The sequence below is a fragment of the Thermomyces dupontii genome (assembly GCF_041956625.1).
Source record: "Thermomyces dupontii strain NRRL 2155 unplaced genomic scaffold VTN31scaffold_2, whole genome shotgun sequence".
NCBI lineage: Eukaryota > Fungi > Ascomycota > Eurotiomycetes > Eurotiales > Trichocomaceae > Thermomyces > Thermomyces dupontii.
In genome coordinates this window covers 210731-223578 of record NW_027192308.1, presented here as the reverse complement: position 1 = coordinate 223578, position 12848 = coordinate 210731, and the positions used below count along the sequence as shown (strand labels likewise).

Here is a 12848-nt window from a genome sequence, read left to right as displayed (position 1 = left end):
TGTTTGCTATAACGTGACTAACCATAATAGGAAGTTATTGAACATATACAGAGTACGCTAAACCGAAGGAGGAAGGGGCTGCATTCGAGACCTCCGGGCTGAGGCTCCGGCGGACAAGGGCCGAACGACAGCAACGCAGCAAGAGCTTCACAGACTGATTTGCGATCCTGGCGCTGCGACGCCACATGGAGCGGCAATCTGCATTGGACGGGCGTCGCGCGTCCATGTACGATCCGGCACGGGACGTCTACACTGTAACCGAAGAGCCACATGATGCTGCCAAACTCGAGACATCATCTCGCCCAACCGAGCAACCAAGAGAAAAAAGTGAGCGGGATGATATATCCGCCACAACTGGAACGGTAAGTCGCCATTATTATTGTAGTTACATATTCCGAATAATTTGAATGCCCAGCGTTGCTGTTGCGCGGTGGACCTTAGACAGGGTGTTGGGACCTTCGGGGCTTGTTCATTCGATTATCGGAGCGCCAGTGCGACCAAGCTAATTCATCACGGGCCTGCAGACCACCGATGCTCCACAATCGACGCATGGCGCGTCTCCGCTACCCCCTTCGGTAGCTGCGTCGACTGCGAAAGCGAATATACCGCCTAATCCTTCACAAGCAAGCCCCCTGAATAAACCAGTTTCCTCGACGGCCGCCTTCAAACTCTCACAAGCATATCAAGGATCCCAAGGCAAGGCAATGGCTCAAACTTCGGACTCGCCTCAATCGGGCGAAGTTCGGAGGGATGAACAACATGTGGTGAAAGAGGACAGCGAGCCGTCCAAGCGAGCAGGCAACGAAATCGTGAAGGAAGCGGCAGCGACAGAGGAAGGCGCTCGAGATGACAAGGAAAAGTCAACTCTAGAGCAGCCATCCGGTCAATCGGCCCCCACACCCGCTCCTCGGCAAGCACCGAGGCGGAAACGACAGGAGGAACGAACATTGAAAAACCGGAATCGAGCAAAGGAAACTCACTCAGCATACGCCCGTCGAGACTTGTCCCCGGACACGCGACATCGTCGGTCTCCGTCGACATCGCCGCGACGACGCTCGCGCTCGCCCGATGGATCACGTCGAGACTCGCCGCCGCAGCGACGATCACCTTCGCCAGCACCTCGCGAAAAGTCGCCTGCGCCTGAAGCACCGACCCGCCAGAGAAAGCGACCTGGGAGTGGAGCTCTGCTGGGGCAGGCGGAAAAGGAGCGATTGCGGCGAAGGCAAGAGGAGCGCGAGCGACGAGAACGCGAGGATCTCGAGCAGGAGCTGCGACATCGTGGGGTGTTCGATGTCGTTCGACAACATTATAACTCGATTCCAGAGCGCGGGCGAGAATGGCGCCGAACCGACAGCAAGATCAAGGGCCTGCGGTGTTTCAATAATTGGGTCAAGAGCGCGCTGATCCATAAATTCTCTCCCAACGAGTCCGGGGAGAAGGACTGGGCGGCCGATGCGCTTCCGCCGCAAGACGATCGCGAGCCGCTCCTTGTCGTCGATTTCGGGTGCGGAAAGGGAGGTGATCTCGGTAAATGGCACCAGGCCCCGCAGCCTGTCAGGCTCTACGTCGGTCTTGACCCGGCCGAGATCTCAATCCAGCAAGCCCGTGAGCGGTACCTTGGGATGAGGCGTGGCCGGCAACGTGGTCGACGATTGTTCGACGCGGAATTCTACATCAAGGATTGTTTTGGGGAATGGTTAGGCGACGTTCCGGCGATCAAGAGAGTGGGGATCGACCCTCATGTAGGGCCGGGAGGAAATCCCATGGCCGCCCGCTGGGGCGGTGGCGGTTTCGACGTGGTCGCCAGCATGTTCACCATGCACTATGCTTTCGAGAGCGAGGAGAAGGCGCGGCAGATGCTGCACAACGTCGCGGGCCTACTGAAAAAGGGTGGCCGCTTTATTGGCGTTGGGCCCAATTCGGACGTGATCAGCAGCAAGGTGGTTGAATGGCACGCGAAGCGCCGCGCGCGACAGGAAAACCAGGCATCAAAACAAAGCGACGAAGAGCAGGAATCGAAGCAGGGTGACGCAAACGGACGCGAAGACGGCGAGGTGGAGGACGATGAGACGCCGCAGTGGGGGAACAGCATCTACCGGGTGCGATTCCCGGGGCCGACGCCCGAAGACGGTGTCTTTCGCCCGCCGTTTGGCTGGAAGTACAGCTACTACATGGAGGAGGCCGTCGAGGGGGTACCCGAGTATGTGGTGCCGTGGGAGGCATTTCGAGCGTGAGTTGCCCATCTGTCTAAGCTCTTGCTTCGATGCAGCGAGTAGAAGCTAAACTCCGTCCGTGATCAGTCTGGCACAGGACTACAATCTTGAAATGCAGTATCGTAAACCGTTCCTCGATATGTGGAAAGAGGAAAAGGATGGTCCGGATCTGGGCCCACTCAGCGAGCGGATGGGCGTGCGTGAGCGCGGCGGCGGACCGATGCTCGTGAGTGACGAGGAGCTCGAGGCAGCAAGTAAGTTATTTTTTTCGTCACAAAGTTTTGTGTTCGGTGATTAACCAAATGGCACAGGTTTCTATCATGCATTTTGTTTCTACAAGACATGAAGGCCCATGTGCATGACACAACTAAACAGTGGATTGATGACGCGTGTATTGTATCTTGTTAGTACGGGAGTAGACTCCAAGTCAATAACCACAATATCAATGCAGAGGAAAAAAAAAAGCGAACGGTCATTGACAAATGGTTGCTGAGGGGAAACAAAAGAAATGGCCCGAACCGCGACTCGAACGCGGGACCTCGCCGAGTTCAGGACTCAGGACCCGAACGGCGAATCATACCACTAGACCATTCGGGCTAGTCGATAATAGAAGGCCTTGGTAAAACGAATCACGGGACTGTTCTAACTTCAAGTGTCTGATTGGTCGAGCCGAGTCTCATGTATCCCAATCAGGACTAGCGTGAACGCGACGCGTCGGTTCCCGTTTGTCTCATCCTTCGTCCATCTTATTTATCAGCGGAACTTTCAACAACGCGATTTGATTCCATGGACATAGTATTCAGAACGACAACGAAAGAAGGAACAGGGACAGAAACGACGCCACCATGTCAATGTCAAGAACAGCCACACCGGCCTCATTGCGGCGTACCGATGCCGACGCCGACAACGCCGACGGATTGATGCCGCCCTTGTCGACACCATTGAACGCCAAGGCGGGCGGCGCGCTGCTGGATCTGATCAAGAACAACTGTATCAAGGACCTGCGCAAGCATCTGCAGTTTGCCGTGGAGAAGCTCGCGGAGTCCGCAGGTGAGATCAACGAGCGAGTGACGGACGGGAAGCTGCGGTACGAGAAAACGATGAAGAAACGCGCGTATGCTTTGAAGCAGCAACAGCAGGCTAAGAACCGAGGAGGAGGGGAGGGAGAGGATAATGCCGAGGAAGAGAATGATGATACTAATCATAATAACAAGAATGCAAATGAAGGGAAAGAACAAGTAGAGGATGAAGCGGAGAAGCAGAGACTCGCGGATTACGAGGAACGCGTCAAGCAGGTTACAGGCAGACTTGACGAGAAGCTGCGGGATATCATCGACGTTAATGCCAGAGTCGATGGATTTGCCGATGTCGTCAAGGAAATCGCCAAGGAGGTGGTGCGGGATGCGCAGATTCGGCAGACTCAGCAGGCGCAGAGACAACAACAACAACAACAACAGGTGGCGGGCCGTCGGCGACGAGTCGTGGATGATGGGGAGGATGAGGATGATGAAGACGGCGATGGGCAGATGAATGATGCCGCGGCAGAAGACGAGCAGCCACCACCGGAGCCACCTAGCAAGAAAGTCCGGGAGCATCTTGATAAGCACATGCGGGAACGGCAGCAACTATCGATGACAGAAAGGTATGTCCCCTCTCTCTCTCCCTCTCTCTCTCTTTACCATGGGTCTTTCATTGTGCTAAACGACTTTTAGATACGCCATGAGCAACGCATACGAGGGCTTCTACCGCATTGTCCACGAGGCCAAACATCCCCAGGACGAGATCCCCCCATTGCCAGACAAATCAACATGGTTCTTGCATCTCGAAAAGACAAAGACCAACCGCGACACGACATCAAACACAGAAGATGCTGCTTCCGCCGCCGAGGAGGAGGAAGAAGATGTCGACATTGCCGTCTCCCGCGAGCGTGTCTCGCTCAAATGCCCCCTCACCCAACAAATGTTCGTCAACCCCGTGCGCAACACAAAATGCGTCCATGCCTTTGAACGCTCGGCCATCGAGGAGTTTATCGATCGCAGCCCCATGACTGTTCCCGTCTATGATGCCGATCCCGATGAGACCAACCAAAACCAACGCCCCCGTCGTGCGGGGGCTCCGCTCCGAGTGAAGGCCGCCGAGTGTCCTGTGTGTTCGGCTGTGATTACCAAGGCGGATCTACGACGGGATCCAGTGCTCATGAGACGAGTGCGTCGGGCACAGATGGCAGCACAAGGCGAAGGAGAGGACGAGGAAGAGGAAGAAGATGAGGAGCAGGAAGAGGCTGCTCCCGTCGTGACAAAAACCGAGGATGGCGCTAGGGTCAAGGCGGAGAAGTCTGGCAGCAGTGGCAGGAGACCGAGAACGCTATACATTGACGACGATGCAATTGAGGATTAATAAAAAGAAAAATGTTTGGCAAGGTTCAGTAAAGGTTCAAACTGAGGCAAATAGTCCAATATAGCATTGTTAATATGGACCAAGATGGTAATTACATGCGGCGCAGAAGCACTCTGAGGGTGCCGAATAATGCCGGGAGTGCACTTGAACTTCCTCCCCACGCGTCCTGGACCTCCAACCGCAGGCCCTTCAGGAAGAGCAATTGCGTTGGACATAAAAAAGACCGACAGGTAAACACACAGTAAAGCATGCGGTCTATGAACGCAACCAGTGTGTAGCAATTCAATCGTTCTGTCTTGTCAATGAGTGACTTCGGTAGGCTTTTTGATCCAAGGATTTCAGGTGCTTATTTGGTGATGAGGTTGAGATAGTCTGCCACAATTAGGGTGACCATGCTGGAGACTGTCAGTTTAGGGTGAAACGATTCACAAGGCAGAGGAAACTCACGCATGTGGTGCAATCCGAACGTAGTAAGTACCGAACCCGCGGTAGAATCGCAGCCAGCCCTCCTCTCGGATAACTTTGCGGGCACAGTGCACTACGCCCTTGTACGGAAGTTCGCCGGTCTTGGGGTCCCGCTGCTGTTTCTGCAGACGAGTCTTGATAAAGTCGAACGGCAGAGACAGGAAACTGGCGAAGAACCCGGCAATCGCGGATGCAGCAAAGGTCTGGTTTTGCGGCGAAAGATTCGTACGCTTTTGCAATTGAGACTTGGATTCGGAGAAGAAGGCCAGTTGACCCAGGTTGAGCGACATGGCTCGCACGACCGTTGGCAGACAGCCGGCCCACAGTGCGCCGATGCCTTCGTTCTTGGATATGCGAGCCAGCGCATCAAGAACGGAGCGGTAGTTGGCACGCGCCTCTGGCGGCTTCAAGCCATCGGACTGCATCCGGATCAGGGCCAAATCGGCCGGGTTGCCGATCATGGCGGCCAGACCGCCAGCAGTGAGACCAGCCACAGCGCGCTCTCCAAAGGTGACACTTCGGCCCTGTTTCTCGGCATTTGTCTTGAATGCCGCGATGAACGTATCGAAGAACCCCAGGCGGGCGGTTGTGTAGACGGCTTGTCGCAACAGTCCGGCACTGAGACCGGTGTACAAATCGAGGACCTTGCCCGAGGCGATGATTCCCCTCGTGACACTGAGCACCGTAGGCCGCGGCCCCGTCCTCTGGCCCTCTCCCGCCAGCTGCAGACGCACCTTGATCATGTCGATCGGCTGAACGACGACCGTGGCCGTCATGCCAGCGAGACCTCCATTGATGAATGGAAGGGCTGCCCGCGTGTAAGGATGGTGCAGGAAGCCTTTCGCTGCTTGGGAGGGATTCTCCAGGGCCGACTTTGTGGTCTTGCTGGCCGACTCTGTGAAGGACTTGGACGCCATGGGTGATGATATTTGTTCCAACTGCCGTCGAGAAGGATTAGCTATGAGGCCGTGGCTGCATGACCGCAGGACGATGACTACGGAAACCTACCCTTTATCCCCAATGATGACAGCGATGAAGAGGTTAAGATGGAGAAAGAGAGAAAAAAGGAGGCGATGACGATGAGGGGAAGAAAGAGATGGAGGACTGACGACTGAGGGGAAGGTGCAACCCTCGAGGTCACGGGATGAACCAAGGGCAGACAAGGGAAGGAAGAGAAAGGATCGGCCCAGCAGGGAAGCAGCGACTGAGTTGTCCCTGCGGAGAGAAGCCGCAACTATTACGCTCAGCTCTCACGAGGTTCTGTGCCGTCCGTCCGGGACCAGCCGGGAAGTTTGCGGACGGACAGTATAAGTACTAACTCTCTCTCTCACACTCTCTAGGAGATATCCGTGGCCCTCTCCATTTGACTCCTGCCAGCCGACACTGGCCCCAGGAACAATATCCTGATGACATGGGAGACCGATCGGAACCCTTGTTCGATCCGGTCATCTGGCTGAGCGCTCGACGAACCATATTGACCTTCCTGACGTAGTAGATGCGGGGTTTCCTGCCTGTTTGCGTCACAACCTTTAGCTAACCCTCTTATGTCATCCACGATGCTCAACGTTTGTTCCTTTCCGCCTTTTGCATCCCGTTCGGATGGCTCGCAGAGGGTCTCTCAGTGCAGACACTCCCAGCTCACCTTTGGACGATTGTAGACCTGATGTTGGATCGAAGCTATCATGACAGCAAGTGAGCTCCCCACATGGACAGGATCCACGATCCGCCGCTAACTGCCTACGGTTAGTGTGGTGATGACTAATCAGGGATATTCCGGATTTTCTTCCCTCACCTCCGGACTTCTCCCTCCAGCTACTTCCATGTTCGCGAGGCATTATGTCCATAGTGCCTCATCAGTGCTGCAGAGAAGACAGAAGGACGAGCGCAATTGGACAAAATGCATTGGGTGATTCGCGCTATCTTTCGTTAACCTCGGGTTGAGTGACTTGAGTTCCTGTTTATTCGGTTGTCGGTTTCATATCAGCCCCTTTCACCCGAATTGCTCCGCAACGGGCCGGTACCTGGCAGCTGGCTCGTTCCGATATGTATTGGGATACTGGTTGCGATGCCGATGGACGGAGTTCAGCACACAGGATCGGAAAATGCCAAAGGCATACTTTGCAGGGCCTGATCCGATCGGCTCGGATCGTGGCTCCCCACTGAACAAAGTGTTTACAGCGAGATCGGAGGTTTCATGTTGGACTATGTACATGGTGTTCAGCTAACTATCTTCCGTCTCGTTTACCGTCGAGCATAATCGGCTCTCGTATCTATCGTCGTCGCTGATGTAACAAAAGTATTCAGGGTTCGGAGTATCGGACGGATAATCCACGGAAATACTATCTACAACTCGGATACGTACTCGTAGAGGCATTTTGTAATGCTTCGCCGCATCGGCCAGTTAACCACCACGGATAATGATCGGGATACCCCTGGACTAACATGTGGTACGGGACAAATCGAAAAAGGTTCTTGACAAAAACTTCTCTTTTCTGATAGCTACAGGTAGGTCTCTCCCTACGTTTCCAGGATCAAAGGATCATGTCCACCAGCCATGAGCGCTAAACCATGGATTCTTTTGTTGCTTATCACCAAATGGACAGAATTGACAGCATATCAACGTTTATCTTCGAGATGCCGTGAAGTGTTTACAGCTGAGGGTGGCAATCTCGCGCACTCGGTACCGAAAGAGATCATGGGCAATCGCTGTGAATACTAGCCACGACCATTGTTGCGTCAAATGCATGAGCGATGAAAATGCAAATTGCGCAATACTAATCGTCTTTGACCTCAGGAAGCAATGTGTATACCCCTCTTTCGCCACGTCATTTTCGGTGACAGTGCTAACCCGGAGAGAGCACGCGCGAAGCAATTCAAAGCTCATCCAAGTCTGATGTATTGCGGCGACGCTGAAGAGTCATAGTCAGGGGGGCATCTGACCTCCCTGGGGCCCTCGACGTCCAGCTGGCGACTTGACTTTGCCGATACAGCCACAGTTCTAATCACTGATACTGATTCTCAGACCGGAACGAGCACTTCAGATGCTCACAGCTCAGTCAACTGGGTTCTTGCCTATGTTCGCAGCGACGAGACGACATTGCTTGTGAATCCAGTGTATGTATCCTTTGAGCTCAAGTATGCGAATGAGTGCCGTCCGTGCATTGTGGTCCAATTCCCTCCTGCAAGGAAAGAGAATGCATACGGGAATGTCTTTGGCTTGCCAGCATTCCCGAGAGTTGACTGATTGTCCAGGCCAGTATCCGGAGAATGCCTCTGGAATTTGTGACCTACCAGGTACCTAGAGAGTACTCCCGGGTCAGAATAGTTTCCTGATGGCTCTCACAGCCAATCTGACCCGGGAGTATTCTCTAGGTAGGTACACGTCGACTATTGCCGTGATACGTTGATACCATCGAGACGCACAAGGCGAATACCAACATCGGTCCATCCGCCTTATCATGGGTGCTCTTCGTGTAGGGTTTGACAGGAACATTTTATGGAAGGTCTGAGAATCCAAGCCTGAATTGGTTCCTTCGGGAACTTCCGCCTTCGATGTCGACAAGACACTGGGGGAATCCGTGCACCCTGATTTACTTAAAAGACATAGACGCGTCGATCAATGACGTCATTCTGACTCAGCATCGGGAAAAGTCGGAGGGCTGTTGCAGCCCCACCACCTCTCCATCGCGAAGAGAGACGGAATTCCCTAATGACTTGAGAATGCGTCGTGAAGACACCAAATCGTCCTTGATATGGACATTTCAGATGCTGTAGTATATCAACTCACATAAGGGAGCAAAAACAAGCGAGATTTCTGCTGCTTAAGCGGATTCTGCTCACGAGACCTGTTCTATATACAGTTCGCGCTAAGTTAGCTCGTGTTCCCCCGCAATTCTTGGTCCTTTCTTTTGCTGAATGAGGCATGGTCAAATCCGGGGGAAACGCAGGGACGCGTGGTTCGCCAGTTCACCTGAAGGCTGGAGCTTGTGGACGGACTCCATCGTCTGGAGTCTGGATAGAAGGCATGGCATCTTTCAACGGGGCGCCTGAAGACCAGCGCAACTCCTGCAACCTCTCCGTAGAATGTCTCTGAGCACGCCCACATCGCGTCCAGTCCACGACATGTCGGGACTCATTTAGTATCGGCAGAATTCGGACATCATGTAGCCATAATCTGCCATGCATCGTCGGCAATCCGTCGGCAAACCTGACCTGCTCAGCTGCGTTCCCGTGGCGAGAGAGCTTGCATATGCAATCGTCTCTCCCGCCTGTCATTATTTCGATGGATCAATAATGTGACTTGTCGTCGAGCACCCGGGGTGTTTCATCCGGAAGATTTCGGGTGCATTTCGACCTGAGCAATCGCACTGTTTCTTCAGATGCTGACGACCTGTCTTATCAGCTACCTATCAATTCTGACTCGTTCCCGCGTGGGGCTACAATTCTTACGACTCTTGGGCAGTCCAGAGGCTGAGCTGTTGAATGCCAGCGTCGGCTCGTGGTGGCCGGCATTCTCGAAGCGTGGCTGATATGAGGCGTTTCTCTCCAATCAGCATGCTGGGAATCAGAAATGGATGCCATGCGCCAAGATGGCATTGCAGAGAGAACTGGCCAATGCTCGGCACGTGATAAGGCATTCAGGCTCGAATCGGCCCAATCGGGAAAGGCGTAACTTTGCCTCGGCTACTCCGTAGGTACTTAGCGAGTTAGCGTCCATAGGGCATAGGTAGGCTCGCTGCGGAAGCGGCAATTCGCGGCTCTCCACAGCGGTGGATGCTGGATCGATTCCGGACTGAAGGATCGACGGGCTACCAGGCCCGCCACATGAGGTCATTCATTCAGAATCATGGCCGTCCAGGTCCATTCCAGGCCGGAGGGTTTTGGATCGAATTCCAGGTAACTAATTGCTGTCGGTAGGCCTAGAGGTCGTTATGTCATGGCCTTCTGCGTCAAGGTCAAATGACTTCATTCTCGGTTGAAAGGTAGAGTTCACTTGTATGTATGTATAGAGTTTTGCGTACTGAGAGTAGAAGTACCTCAGCTACTTCTGACATCCTTTGTTCCATCTATGTAATGCACTGATCAAAGCCACACCTGTTTCCACCCAATTCGCCCCGTGGACCAATCCTTTTACTCATTCCAGCTGTTTCTTTTAGCCCTAGGACCTGAGCTGGACTGTCCGTCAGAAACTCCTTCGGGTCATTTCGGACCATCTGCTCGACGGTAATCCCTGTCCTGCACCCTGCACTGTTAGGCCCCTTTTCCCCCGGTATCTCCCGTCCGAACGGTGGAGAACCACAACCGGAGACTGAAAGGAGACGGCATATATACTAACCGCTCAAGCATCTCACAGTTCTACAGAATGAGTTCTGTTCGAAGCACATCTTCGGACTACCTAAGTACCTCTCACTCCGTCCCGCCTGATCCTACTCAGTCAGATTACCTCCGTCAACAACTTGCGAAACAGAGAGCAAACAACTTTCACTCGACGTCTCTCAAGATGATCTCGAAATCCGTCAATAGGACTGCGCTGCACCCGGGTGGTGTCCAGTACGTCGCCGTCATCCTCTGAAACAACAGTAAAGAGCTAACTGTTTGTTCATAGGCCTGGCAAGGGACATACAGAGTTGGAAGAGGAGCTTCATGAGACGGCGCATATCGACTACGAGCGCGTGGCGATTGTGAGTAGCCGTTCCAAATCGCTCTTACAGCTTCGATACTGATCATGATAGATTGCAAACCCTTCCGTCCCGGCTCTATATGAAGATGCTCTGGTCTATGAAACTGGGACAGCCATCACATCCAGTGGTGCTCTCACAGCATACTCGGGCCACAAGACCGGCCGGTCCCCTTCAGACAAGCGCATCGTCCGGGAGCCCACATCAGAGAATGATGTCTGGTGGGGACCAGTCAATAAGCCCATGACTCCAGAGGTATGTCGTTGCCCATTCGTCTTTGTTGTTCTGTTGCACCTATCTTCTTGCCTGGTCTGTCGGCGTCCGAAGCTTGTCCAAGGCTTGTTTCTCCCTCGTGATGCCATGCATGTGTGACGAAGAACGCGTGATTTCTGAAGTTCCAATGTTTCTACCCTCTTGTCTCTGCATTCTTGTCAATCTCGTCCCAAACATGCATCGGCATGACACTACAAATGCATCTTGCTGCACCCCGCATTCTTGGCGTTGATCAGACAAGGGTATGAAGTCATCGCATGCTGACATAAGCAGGTCTGGCGCATCAACCGAGAACGCGCCGTCGACTATCTGAACACGCGAAACCGAATCTACGTGATTGATGGATATGCCGGCTGGGATGAGCGGTACCGAATTAGCGTGCGGGTGGTGTGCGCCCGAGCATACCACGCGCTGTTCATGCGCAACATGTTGATCCGGCCGACCCGCGAGGAGCTTGAGTCCTTCCACCCAGACTATGTGATCTACAATGCCGGGTCGTTCCCGGCGAACCGCTTCACCGAGGGCATGACCTCGGCGACGTCCGTGGCCATCAACTTTGCGGAGCGGGAAATGGTCATCCTGGGCACGGAATACGCCGGTGAGATGAAGAAGGGCGTGTTCACGATCCTGTTCTACGAGATGCCAATCAAGCACAACGTGCTGACGCTGCACTCGTCGGCCAACGAGGGTGAGAACGGCGACGTGACTGTGTTCTTCGGTCTGTCGGGCACGGGCAAGACGACGCTGTCTGCGGACCCGAAGCGGCGGTTGATTGGCGACGATGAGCACTGCTGGACGGATCGAGGGATTTTCAACATTGAAGGAGGCGTAAGTACTAGCCTGCTCCTCTCTACGGATTGTGGTTAATGCTGGTATAGTGCTATGCCAAGTGCATTGGCCTGTCGGCGGAGAAAGAGCCCGATATTTACAACGCCATCAGGTTTGGGTCGGTGCTGGAGAACGTGGTGTTTGATCCGACCACTCGGGTGGTTGACTACGACGACGCGACGTTGACCGAGAACACCCGATGGTAGGCATTCCCATAGTATTTTTGAGAGTTGTATCCACGAAGCAAGCTGACTGTTTTAGTGCGTACCCGATTGAATACATCCAAAACGCCAAGATTCCATGCATGTCCGACAAGCACCCGTCCAACATCATCCTCCTGACGTGCGACGCCCGGGGCGTGCTGCCGCCCATCTCGAAGCTCACGACGGAGCAGACCATGTTCCACTTCATCTCCGGGTACACGTCGAAGATGGCGGGCACGGAGGACGGCGTGACGGAGCCGCAGGCGACGTTCTCGTCGTGCTTCGCGCAGCCGTTCCTGGCGCTGCACCCGATGCGCTACGCGCGCATGCTGGCAGACAAGATCGCGCAGCACAAGGCCAACGCCTGGCTGCTCAACACCGGCTGGGTCGGTGCCGGCGCCACCACGGGCGGCAAGCGCTGCCCGCTCAAGTACACGCGCGCCATCCTCGACGCCATCCACAGCGGCGAGCTCGCCCAGGCCGAATACGAGGTCTACCCGGTCTTCAACCTGCACGTGCCCAAGTCGTGCCCGGGTGTCCCCAGCGAGTTGCTCAACCCGCAGAACAGCTGGTCCGCCTCGGTTCCGTTTGAGGATGAGGTGCGCAAGCTGGCCAAGCTGTTCAATGAGAATTTCAAGAAGTATGAGGACCAGGCGACGCCGGAGGTGATTGCGGCGAAGCCGCAGCTGTAATGGACCATAGCATGGGCATACTTTGCTTTTATTGGGTACTACTCTGTTTCTTTTTTGTTAATAGTTACTATTGGTTGTAACGGGACACTAATGAATGGC

At 54.2% G+C, this 12848-nt stretch overlaps 4 protein-coding genes and 1 non-coding gene across 5 annotated transcripts; 3 read left to right on the top strand and 2 right to left on the bottom strand.

The window, feature by feature from the left end:
• Positions 1–185: 185 nt before the first annotated feature.
• On the top strand, positions 186–2559 carry VTN31DRAFT_2460 (uncharacterized protein; the record flags this gene model as incomplete). The annotated part of the gene is made up of 4 exons (XM_069402631.1): positions 186–362; positions 525–2230; positions 2301–2467; positions 2525–2559. 4 exons carry the CDS (start codon positions 186–188, stop codon positions 2557–2559), a joined length of 2085 nt encoding a protein of 694 aa, XP_069261893.1.
• Positions 2560–2723: 164 nt separating this feature from the next.
• VTN31DRAFT_t26 lies at positions 2724–2810 on the bottom strand. Its single transcript has one exon. It is a non-coding gene; the product is annotated as a tRNA-Pro (tRNA).
• A 248-nt stretch (positions 2811–3058) lies between these two features.
• On the top strand, positions 3059–4610 carry VTN31DRAFT_2459 (uncharacterized protein; the record flags this gene model as incomplete). Its single annotated transcript, XM_069402629.1, has 2 exons — positions 3059–3855; positions 3926–4610. The coding sequence occupies 2 exons, from the start codon at positions 3059–3061 to the stop codon at positions 4608–4610; spliced, it is 1482 nt and encodes a 493-aa protein (XP_069261892.1).
• A 346-nt stretch (positions 4611–4956) lies between these two features.
• VTN31DRAFT_2458 (uncharacterized protein) lies at positions 4957–5992 on the bottom strand (the record flags this gene model as incomplete). Its single annotated transcript, XM_069402628.1, has 2 exons — positions 4957–5005; positions 5058–5992. The coding sequence occupies 2 exons, from the start codon at positions 5990–5992 to the stop codon at positions 4957–4959; spliced, it is 984 nt and encodes a 327-aa protein (XP_069261891.1).
• A 4445-nt stretch (positions 5993–10437) lies between these two features.
• VTN31DRAFT_2457 (uncharacterized protein) lies at positions 10438–12749 on the top strand (the record flags this gene model as incomplete). The annotated part of the gene is made up of 6 exons (XM_069402627.1): positions 10438–10625; positions 10681–10756; positions 10808–11008; positions 11300–11854; positions 11905–12056; positions 12116–12749. The coding sequence occupies 6 exons, from the start codon at positions 10438–10440 to the stop codon at positions 12747–12749; spliced, it is 1806 nt and encodes a 601-aa protein (XP_069261890.1).
• Positions 12750–12848: the final 99 nt, after the last annotated feature.